Source organism: Lipotes vexillifer, unplaced genomic scaffold (assembly GCF_000442215.2).
Source record: "Lipotes vexillifer unplaced genomic scaffold, Lipotes_vexillifer_v1.1 scaffold713, whole genome shotgun sequence".
Lineage (NCBI taxonomy): Eukaryota > Metazoa > Chordata > Mammalia > Artiodactyla > Lipotidae > Lipotes > Lipotes vexillifer.
In genome coordinates, this window is record NW_006773157.1 from 443,210 (window position 1) to 455,492 (window position 12,283).

The 12,283-nt window shown below is 33.7% G+C and overlaps 1 protein-coding gene across 2 annotated transcripts in view; it reads right to left on the reverse strand.

Annotated features, from left to right (window-relative positions):
* Positions 1-12,283, reverse strand: part of DENND4A (DENN domain containing 4A) — a 94,552-nt gene that overhangs the window by 59,099 nt on the left and 23,170 nt on the right. For both annotated transcript variants that reach the window (XM_007448122.1, XM_007448123.1), the window contains exons 3-7: positions 10,361-10,430; positions 8,632-8,801; positions 7,574-7,815; positions 4,043-4,109; positions 2,589-2,647 (exon numbers count right to left, since the gene is read on the reverse strand). In XM_007448122.1, the coding sequence (XP_007448184.1) occupies positions 2,589-2,647; positions 4,043-4,109; positions 7,574-7,815; positions 8,632-8,801; positions 10,361-10,430 (608 nt within the window). The remainder of the gene's footprint in view (positions 1-2,588; positions 2,648-4,042; positions 4,110-7,573; positions 7,816-8,631; positions 8,802-10,360; positions 10,431-12,283) is intronic.

Here is a 12,283-nt window from a genome sequence, read left to right on the forward strand (position 1 = left end):
GCATCAGAAACACACTATGAAAATAATGAAGTTTTATGAGGTTCTGAAATCATTCGATTCTTCTGCGTTGTATTAAATATGGAAAATGAAAAGTCATCTGCTTCATTTTATATAAAAAGATCTGCCATGTAGATAATGTTCAAATAAAGAATTCAATGTATAAGAGGGGTGCTTTGGTTGAAAGCAAATCGTTTAATGCAAGTTTGTTTTTTTTTTTAACATGGCTCATCTTCCTCTATAATTATCAGAAAACGTACGTGACTTACAGGCCCAACTTCCTTAAGGTAAATACACATCTCAAAATTTGGATTTACAAATGGCTAGATTGTCTTTACTATTGTAACGATAATATTAATTAAGAGCTACTAAGTGATGTTACACACATACAAAGCAAATAAATAATCAAAACTTAGACATTGTACATGGTAACAAAATACTGCATTAACAAAGTAAATGATTCTGGGCTTCCCTGGTGGCACAGTGGTTAAGAATCTGCCTGCCAATGCAGGGGACACGGGTTCAGGCCCTGCTCCGGGAAGATCCCACATGCTGCGGAGCAACTAAGCCCGTGTGCCACAACTACTGAGACTGCGTGCTAGAGCCCACAAGCCACAACTACTGAGCCTGAGTGCCACAACTACTGAAGCCTGCTCGCCTAGAGCCTGTGCTCTGCAACAAAAGAAGCCATCCAATGAGAAGCCCACGCACCGCAATGAAGAGTAGCCCTCACCCGCCGCAACTAGAGAAAAGCCCACGCACAGCAACAAAGACTGAACGCAGCCAAAAATAAAAAAATAAATTAAAAAAAAAATTTTTTTTTAAAAGTAAATGATTCAGTAAGCTAACCAGTATTTCATCTTCATAATGTTAAATAACTGGCTTCACTAAATTAACTTTTTAAAAGTAAACCAAAACTAATAAAGTCTCTTGGAGAAATAAACACATATGCCCACAAAAATCTTGTGCATGTTCATAGCAGCATTATTTATAGTAGCCCAAAAGTAGAAACAATGCAAATGTCTGTCAACTGATAAATGGATAAATAAAATGTGGTATATCCGTACACTGAAATATTTGTTGGAAATAAAAAGGAATGAAGAACTGATACATGCTATAACGTGGATAAACATTGGAAACATGCTAAGTGAAAGAAGCCAAACACAAAAGGCCACATTTTATATGATTCCATTTATATGAAATGTCCAGGACAGGCAAATCTGAAGCGAAAGAAGCAGATCAGCAGTTGCCTAGGGCTGGAAAGGGGGCGTGTGTGTGTGTGTGTGTGTGCGCGCGCGCGCGCGCGCGTGTGTGTGTGTGTGTGTGTGTGTGTGTATAGGGATGGGGGCTGGGAAGGGGGCGTGTGTGTGTTTGTATATATAGGGATGGGAGGGGTAAGGGAGGGTAACTGCTAAAGGGTACAGGGTTTTTTTTGAGCTATGAAAATGTTCTAAAATTGATTATAGTGATAGTTGCAGAACTCTGTGAATGTAATCATTGAATTGTACAATTTAACTGGGTGAATTGTATGGTATGTGAATTATATATCAATAAAGCCATCACCAAAAAATAAAAAAAGGCTCTTGCGTAATGTAGAATTGTTTTAAAGTAGTCTCAGTCAGTATTTCTAATTTATTCTCAGCTCAAAGGTTAAGAAAACACTGGTCACTCTGGGCCAAGACCTGGTGATGAAATAATCTGCAATTCTTACAAAATTAATGTCAAAGATGGCAGCTGGTCTCCCTTAGGTATGTGCTACAAAATAACTTAATTATATTGTAACTATTTCCCTGCTAGAAAAATTACACAGCTTATTAAATTTCAAGAAATGATACTTAAGAAAAAACATATTTCATAATCTCTCTGAACTTTTTTTTTTAAAGAAGATGTTGGGGGTAGGAGTTTATTAATTAATTTATTTATTTTTGCTGTGTTGGGTCTTCGTTTCTGTGCGAGGGCTTTCTCTAGTTGTGGTGAGTGGGGGCCACTCTTCATTGCGGTGCACGGGCCTCTCACTATCACGGCCTCTCCTGTTGCGTAGCACAGGCTCCAGACGCGCAGGCTCAGTAGTTGTGGCTCACGGGCCTAGTTGCTCCGCGGCATGTGGGATCCTCCCAAGCCAGGGCTCGAACCTGTGTCCCCTGCATTAGCAGGCAGATTCTCAACCACTGCGCCACCAGGGAAGCCCTCTCTGAACTTTCAAGGTGATGAAATACATTATTCTATTCCAAATAACTTTTTATTTGGGGGTTAAATTTAAAATTAATTGCATTTGAATGTTCTTCAAAGGATATTTAAAGCTAAAAAAAATTGTTTTCATAATCTACAGACATAGATACGTATTTATGTAGTTGTATGTACTTAATCATAATAAATGGATACACAAAATACCAAACACTATTGTAAAAGTTTTTCTGTGTTCTTTAAGACGTTTAATCTCACTGTTAAGTGAAAGAAATTTAGGTAAGAAACAATTAAATGAGAAGTATTTCCATCGACACTTGCAATTTTCCCCAGGAAAGAGAGAAAATACTTGAATGTTACTTTAGCTCACACTACATTTAGAGAAACACAAATGAAGTTTTACTTGCCTTAGCGGAAGAGGTGAAGAAACAGGCTGACTGAGAATCAGATTATCATGTGGTGATAACTGAAAATAGATTTAAAATAAAGTATTTGAAATATAAAGATGAACTTTAAAACACCACCTTCCAGAAAAAAACATATATATATAGACGATGCCCATAAAGTTTCAATATCCCCATTCACCAGTATAGGAACCATCTATATCACTAAGATCCTGAAAAATATGTCCTGATGACTGACCTCTTCTAACTACTAACTCTTCTTACTCTGAATCCTATCTCTTTTCTTCTATTTCTCAACATTTCCCTGATGCCATTTAACAAATCTGTATCGAAAGACTAAATTATTCATTTAATACAGTAAAACCAGAGTTAGCAAACCTATGGCCTCAAGGCAAATCCACAGTCCACCTGCTTTTATAAATAAGTCTTATTAAAACTAAGCCATGCACATTTGTTTACGTGTTACCTATAGGTGCTTTTGTGCAATGAAAGCAGAGCTGCGTAGTTTCCAGAGAGACAGTATGGCCTTTACTGTAAAGACTGAAACACTGTTTCGGCCTCAACATAAAAACTTGCGAACTTCTGCTATAAAACATATCTTTTATGTGTATTCAAACTGAGTGTGCTATATGTATTCTAGCACTAAATAACAAGAAGTAACTTGGGATGATATGTAGATATGCAGACTACTTATAAAGCTTATCAAAATGATATTTTTCTAGACATTTAATCTGTATCAATATATTAATGCAATTAATTTAATCTACATTTAAAATTTTATGCAGATTTATACAAATTTGCAAATATCTATTTATAAATGATTTCTAATTTTGAATGATACTCCATTAAGGGCTGTGATAAATACAAGGCACATATAGTGATAATACATGAAATAGTTTCTCAAAATCACTTCAAAAATCGTGATTAAATAGATTCAAAAGACAACTTACATATAAAGAGCATAGACAAAAAAGAAATGTAAACAGAAGACTAAACATAAAGTCAACAGGGAAAAGAGATGGGGAAAATAATTTATGTTCACTTTAAACTTCCTCCTCTCACAAAGATATGAGCAATTCTTCCTGCAATATATGAAAACACACAGCTTTTTCTTTTATCTCTTCTAATACATTTAACTTAGGGAATAAGTGCCAAAGGCACAAATGTTCAAATACCAAGAATAAATTTAGGGAAAGCAGTGCCTTTTCACGTGTTCAAAACATCTACTGCTGTCTACTTCTTTAACTCTGCAACGCTTCATCTAAGAGGAAACATTAGATGTCTGTCTGGGAGGCAGTTAATAAAACCATAAGGGTCCAAACTCCAACGTAAAACAGTATCTGGTTCTCTTTTGATTTCATTTGATTTTTTTACCCATATAAAATTGTTATTCTTATGGTACATTTTGACAGAGTCAATAATTATTTAACTAAGCACTTACATCGTGAAAATCTTACCTGAACTAAAATCCGTGGTCTCTGAGGAGATGGAAAAGGAACTTTATGCATAAAATGAGAAATATGCCTTAAAAACAAACAAACAAACACCTGATTCATTCCAAAGTGAATACCATATGCTAATAAAGGTCAACATGTCACCACAAGTCCAGGTTGAGTCAAAAGCTCTGTGTACCTATAATTTGGAAATCCCTGCGACTACAAAAGCAAGTGAACAAACAACAACCAAAAATCATTTGTCCCAGGAAAGTTGCTTCTATCTAAACCCACCCACAAACTTTTCATATTAATACTTTCTCACATTCAATAACGTTTGTGCTATTAATGTCTGAAAAGTCACTGTAACTTCTCCCTCTCCCTAAGAAGATAACAAACAACGTATCAGAGATGTGGACATTACCAAAGAAACTAATTCTTGCATATACTTTTTAGTCAATTGCTCATATTTTAAAAATGAAGCAACCACTGAGTACTAGAGAAAAATGAAAGAGTTTAACTGTTTCTAAAACATTAACAATATACTTTCTATTAACAATAGGTTAAAAATTCTATTACTAATTTTATGGGTTTTTTCCCCAGAAGAGAACAGATAAAAAGCTAGATTGATGGGTTTTGTTTTGAACACCATGGAAAAGAAAAAAGGCAACAATAGTGAACAATCCTTTTTTAAGGAATGAGTTATTTTATTTCTCTATTACTTTTAAACTATTTCCAAATCATCTTGGTTTCAGAACTGAGATAATTTCAACTGGATACAAAACATCAGAAGAGAAAATTATTAATTTTTTACAAACATGTTTTGACTGCCTGCTATATATAAGATACTGCCAGACATGTTGGGAATTATTTTTTAAAAAGCCATATACTACCAGTTTCTACTATTAAGATACTCACAATCTAAGAACAAAAAGATAAGGGGAATGAGTTCCAGAGGACACATATCTGCTTGCATTATGTGAAGTAGTTAGAATAGCAGAAAACAAAGTGTGATCCATGAATACCTAAAGATCCCCAGGACCCATTCGGGGATAATCTGCAAGGTCAAAGCTACTTTTAAAGACACCATTTGCCATTTTCACTGTGTTGATATTTGCACTGATGGTGCAAAAGCATTGTGGATAAAACTGCTGCCCCTTACTATGAATCAAGGGAGTGGCACTGAACTGTAGCTGTTGTATTCAGTTTCACTTAAGAATGTCTCAGATGAAGCAGTAAATACTATTAATTTTATTAAATTTTGACTCTGCAGTATATACTTATAAATAATCTGTGTGACGAAAGGGGAAGAATGCATAAAGCACTTCTGCTGCATACAGGAGTATGATGTTTGTCTTGAGGAAGAGCACTTGTGTGACTGAGTTGTGAGTGAATTAGCTGTTTTTGTTTTGCTGTGTTTCCACAGAATGCCATTTTTCCTTGAAAGAACAAAAGACATATTAACGTTACCCAATGTGGGTATTCAGTAGATATTTTCTACATTAAAATGAACAAAGTGAGGCTACTGCTTCAAGAAAAATAACTTAACAGTACTTGTTGCCAATAATTAAATTCAAGCTTTCCAATAAAAAGAAATGTAGTACTGTCACATGCTACAGTATGGATGAACCTTGGAAACATTACAAAAAGATGAAAGGATCCAGTCAAAGAAGACCACGTAAGTTGCTTAGAGCTGAGTGGATGAGCGGGGAATGGGGCAGGACACCTAATGGGTATGGGGTTTCTCTTAGGGGATGAAAATGTTCTAAAATTAGATTTTGGTAATGGTTGTACACCCTGTGAATGCATGTTTTAAAAAAACATTGAATTGTATACTAATTTAAATGGGTGAACTGTGTGATATGTGAATTATACTTCAATAAAGCTGTTTTTAAAAAGCCAAGGGAGAAATCAAAATGGAATACTAAAACCTTTTTCTCAGTTAACCCCAAAGGAGGAACAAACAAACAAATAAGTAAATAAATTCAAGCTTTCAAGTGAAAATTAGAATCTTGCTACCATAAACTTGACAATTTCTCAATACTCAAAAAGTTTTCTGATGTAGGTGGTTATATTCACAAATCTGATTTTTAAATTTTGATAGCAAGATGTATCTATGTTAACTCAGTGAACCAGTATTTTCCAAATGACGAATGTATGATGCTACAAAATCACACATGTATAAAAGTTCCACTCAAAGAGATAGACCAAAAGATTTTGCTGTAACAGAGAAAGTTCATCACTAAAGTTTCAGATTCCACATTGACAGTAGCCTATAACAAACTATACTTGTCAAGTTTTGGTGCACTGTCAAAAAAGAAAATCCACAATTTTCTGAAAAGACTAATCAAATGCCCTCCCTTTTCCACATACATATTTGTGTGAGGCCATGTTTTTTTCATTACGTCAACCAAAACAACATATTGCAACAGACTGAAAGCACAAGCATATATGAGAACCTATGGGACTTCCCTGGCAGTCCAGTGGTTAAGACTCCGTGCTCCCAATACAGGGGGCATGGGTTCCATGCCTGGCTGGGGAACTAAGATCCTGCATGCCGCATGGCCAAAAAAAAATTAAAATAAGATAAAATGAGAACCTAGTTATGTTCAATTAAGCCAGACATTAGAGATTTGCAAAAAATGTAAAACAATGTCACTCTTCTTCCTAATTTTTTTGTTTTAGGAAATGGTTATTTAAAAAAAAAAGATATTTATGATAACATGTAATGGGTTTATCATTTTTTAAAATAAATTAATAAATATTTTTGAAGTTCTCTGTTTTAATTTCTAATGTAGTAAATATTAATAGATATAACACATTAAAAAAAGCTCTTTGTGGGGGAGTCTTCATTTTTAAGAGTATAAAGTGGTCCTGAGACCAAAAAATTTGAGAACTGGTGGATTAGAATACTGAGATGCAGGCAGAAAACTGCAAGGAAAAATTATAAAGTAATATTTTACACTGAATGTTCTTATAATAATTCTATCACTTTCAACTGTCATTAGAATCACAGAATTCTGCCTAAGAACACAAAAGAGCTTAAGTGATAGATGATATAAAATAAACAACAGTCAAATAGACAGTGGTGATGTTTAGGTCTCATTTGTGTCAAACCTTACTACATTAAAGATTACTCAGTTTTAGTGATCTTAAAGTAAATCACAAAAATTTTAAAAAGAATATAAAATACGTTTATCTTATTTTTCCTTTAAATTCATATCTAAAAATAGTAAGGAATATTTTAAAGGTTCATATAAACCCAAATTACATGTAAAATAAGAATTAACAAAACCTGTAAAAAAAAAAAACGCTAATTAGGATCTCCAAACTTCACAAGAGTATCGAAAAGATGAAACATTTATTTCATTTTGTTAGAGATAAAATTATTTAAAATAACAAAACTGTAGGTATAATAGAGAACTGAATCAACCAAACTTCTTTGCTCTTGAAAAATCTAGCTTCCAAATAAAAATTACTCAATTACCAGTACAAATACACCACACATAATGGAAAGAGCTGCCAAATTTTGAACGAAAAAGGCTTCTAACTTACTTCTCAATTGGAAGGACATGAGGTCCAGAGATGGAATAACGATATAGAAAAGTCAGAAACTTCCTGAATGCATCAAAAAAAGGCCAGTGAGAGAGAAGACAGATGCATTTACTAGTGTGAATTGTCTTGGAACTATCAGACTTCTCATCTGCTGATGATGCTAAACCCAAAAGAAATCTCTGTTTTTCTGTGAGATTCTCTTCGGAGTATGGTTCATAAAACTGAATAGCAGCACCATAGACCTGGAAAACAAGTAATATATTTGATAAATATGCCTTATATCATTTATTCCAATCACATCATTAGTTAAATATTTAGTGGATGAGCTATTAGGAGCCATTATGTGCCTATGAGCCAAGCAAGGTGCCAGGTACCAGAAACCCAGTGGTGAAGAGATATCACTCTTGCTTTCTTGAAGTACGTTAAAACATCGACAACAACAACAACAAAACTACACAGCACAACTCTCATGTCTCATTACTGGGGAAAAAAAGGTGTTTTAATTAAATTGCATTTGTTTTATAAAGAGTAAAAGCAACTGTATCAATATTCTCTATAAGAAAGTTATTGAAAATAATTATTTAATAGAGAGTGGGACATAATTTTAGATAAGGAAATACAAATTCCAACTTCAGACAATTCACTGAATTTCTCTAGACCTCAATTTCCCAATATATAAAATGAAGATGTTAGACTAGATGATTTCCAAAGTCCATTCCAACAATATAACAGTTTATGATTCTAAATAACACTGCATATTTAATAATGTTTTTAGTACTAAAGTTTTTATAACACAGAAAATGAAGCAATGAAGGATCACCATTTGATGATGAAAAAAAATCTTTCACTATATTCACAAAAAAAGCACTTGGGTATATGGGACAGAATGAAATTCTCTTTTCCTATGTCTCTGGATATAGTTATTTTAACAAAGTGAAAAAGGTGCGCGTAATAGATTCAATTTAACCAGTTATTTTTTCTATTGTTCCTGCATATAAAACTTAAGACTTGAAAATGTACAAGAAATTTGCAGATATCATTTGTTAAACATATAGTACCTTTTCAGCTGAGGCTCCAGTTAACACAAATGTAGAAAATACAGGGAGAGGGTATTTGCTATTTGGTGGCCAACGTTCAATAGTTGCACCCATTGGTAAACAAAATAGGGGAACAGATTCTGGGAGTGAGAATGACTCATAATCTTCTTGAGGGTATCTACAAATTAGACCTATAAAAACAATAATAAATATAAGCTCATCATGTCTTGAATTTGGGCACTCATAATTTGAATGATGCTAAAATGTTTCATTATTTAACACTTTTGGAAGACCAAAACATTACATATATGTTCACCAAGTAACTCTGAATACTTTAGTAGGATTCATATAGATTTTAATCCTCAAACTATTCATAAACTACATAATATTTATCAAGTTTCATCCACAAAGGCTAGTAAGGTAAACAAGAAAAGATTATTCTAAAGAAACATACACAAATATAAACACACTCCTAAAAATTCATTTTGTGGTCACACTGCCTTAAAGCATATGAACGTACTATTTTTTTTTTGAAATGTTCAAATGTATACATCCACTTCACTAGCTTTCAATAACTTTCCCTTAGGGTTTTTTTGACACATTAAAATAGATATTCTACAGGACTATATATGAAACTTCTAGGACAAATACAAGAAAAATACACAAAAAAACAGAAGTCACATATTTACAATGTCTTTAAAATAGTATCAGCTTAACCCCAGCTTCTGAATAATCCCAGATTATATGAAAATAGAGTTTCAAGTGCCATATTATTTCATGTTAAATAGACTAGTCTAGAAGTAGTCCAGGTATCTTCTACCTAACAAACTCTCGGAGAAGACTCTTGTCCTGGATTTTGTGGGACTAGAAACAGAAAATAGGTTCCCTGACCTTGAACCCTTAAAGTCAAATGAAAACCATCACCAGACATGATGTTAAATACAAAATGATAAACTAAGAATATGAGTGGTTGGTCTGCCACACTAATATCTGTTTGACTTCGGACAAATCATGTACCTATAGGTCTCTGGTTTTCTCATCTATAAAGTGAGATGAACTAGATATAGAGGTCCAAGGCAGTTCTAAAATTCTCTAATTATATGCTAGCTAGCCAGTTAATCCCATGAGGATTTACAGTTAACTCTCCATTACTTTCTCAAGTCATGAAGTAATGGTATAGCCTTTAAGTAACTATAGAAATAGCAATGAACTATGGACCCCAGAAAATCACAGGTACAAGAAGTTAGGAGCCTAGGACACTAACTTTAAAAATTTATTTTTTAAAAGGTTGAATCTGCTCTCTTGTACATAATTTGATATTTTGAGGTTTCTGGCAATTCAACTATGCATTATAAAATTACAAGTTAGTATACAATATTTCAGATTATTTTGAAATATAATTACATATGAACTATAGATTTGATTAAATTTAACATAAATATTAAGGAAACATTAATTTAAAAGGACAATACTTTTCCACATTTTCTACTGATTTAAAGACTTAAAGAGAACGATATCTACTTATTAGTTATTTACTTAAACCTAATATTTTAAAAACCTTGCCTTCTTTTAAAATTAATATTCCATTAAGCATCCAATAAAGTATGGATGAAGACAAAACAATCAAAAGACATGGGTTATAGTCCCAGTCCTGACACTAACACATCGTAAGACAGGTTTTGTTTTTTTTCTTTAATCTTATTGGCCCCATAATACATTTATAAAGTATTCCATGAAAAATTATACTTACCAGCTTTGTAAGATATAGTGTTAGTCTTTGCCACCGATTTTTTATAACATAAGTACACTGCTGATCCCCACTGAATTAAAAAAAAAAGGAAATATCATTAAATTGCAAAAGGTAGTAACTTAATAAAATGGAATCTCTTTGATCTCTCCGGTATCTATTTCCTAAGATGTAGTAACAGATTTCTTTCTATTTTCACTTGGTTGTTTTGTCAGCATTTTACTGGCGTTATTGCCTAATTTTCTTTCAGAAGTAAAATGTAACATATTTTCCCCTTGCGATAGCAATAACATGAGGATAACGACCCTTTAAAACAAAAGTAAACCACAGAAATTTAGATTTTATTCTAAGTCCAAACTCTGGGCAGAAATGATAAAAAGAAATACCTACTCGTGTATGTGGACCCTTCTTTTGATTCCACAACACCTTTCAGATATTGCCAGATTTTTCTCCAGTTCTTTATACCAAAACTCAAGAGTTGTAATTTGCCATATCCATTTCCTTATTTCCTATTCTTTCATGAATCCATTCCAAACCAGGTTTTAATCCCATCATTTTTTTAAAAGAACACTTTAACGACTTTAATGATGCCAAATGTAACAGTTGATTCCTAGTCTTCATCTTTTTCAACCTCTCAGCAGATTTTGATACCACTAACGACTCCCTTCCTGAAACATTTTCCTTTCTTGGCTTTTGAGGCATCACACACTCCTGGGTCCCTCGCCACCAAATCTCTGGCCAGTCCTCAATCTCCCTTGTAGCATCCCCTCTCTTTTCCTGATCATTAAATGTGATCTTTTCTTTACTTTCTCTAAATGATCTCATCTATTTAGTACCATGCCTTTAAATAACAGCTACTCTTCAAAGAGTCTCAAATTCCTAGTCCCAGCTACAAATGAGATGAAGAAGACTATGGGTAAAGCAGATCTGGGGGCAAAGAAAAGGAGTTTTAAACATCTTAAGTTTGAAACATCTGTTAGACATCCAAGCATAGAGTCAAATGGAGGTAAGGTAAGAAGTCTGAAATGGATATGTAACTTAGGAGATGTCACCACTTGACATGAGGTGGTGACAGATACATTCACAGAGCACATTTCCTCACCTCCTTCAGGCCTCAACTCAAACGTCACTTTATTAGACAGCCTTCCTTTCATCACCTTATATACAATAACAAGTCTCCCTCTACCCTCCCCAGTCCTCCCTACTGCCCCTATCTGGTTTTTGTTTTTTTGTTTTTTTTCCATGCATAGATAGCACTTACCACCACTGGGCATATTGTATATTCTCTAATTTATTATCTGCCTCCCAACACTAGAACATAAGCTCCATGATGGTAAGGGCTTTGTTTTGTCCACTGCTGTATCTAGCACCCAAAACAGTGCCTATTATGTAGAAATACTTAATAAATACTTGTTATAGGAATGAATGTGAGGGGATGTGTTTGTGCATACATGATGGAGAGTGCCTGCATGGACCAGTACGTGAGGACAGATACTTAGCACTGAGAACAAATATGTAAAGAAAATACTTATTTTAAGAAATACATTTTTAAAATATTACGAGATTGCCATAACACCCATTTACTCACCCCCTAGTTTTAACAAATGTTAACAATGACCTTATTTGCTTCCGATATTTTAATTTATAAAGAAACAAAAAAATTACAGATATAACTAAAACCTCACCTTCCATCCCTTTCTGTCCTCTAGAGATTGAGGCATCACCTTCCATCACTTTCTGTCCTCTAACTACTAGCCTGAAGCTAGCGCATTTCATTCACATGCATTTTAAAAATTTCTACTACGTAAATATACACATCTTTAAGTACGTAAAGATGTTTTGTATGCTTTATGACTTTATATAAATGGTGATGCGCTGAATATACTCCTTTATGGCTTTTTTTTTTCCTCCTCAAAAAAATTTTTT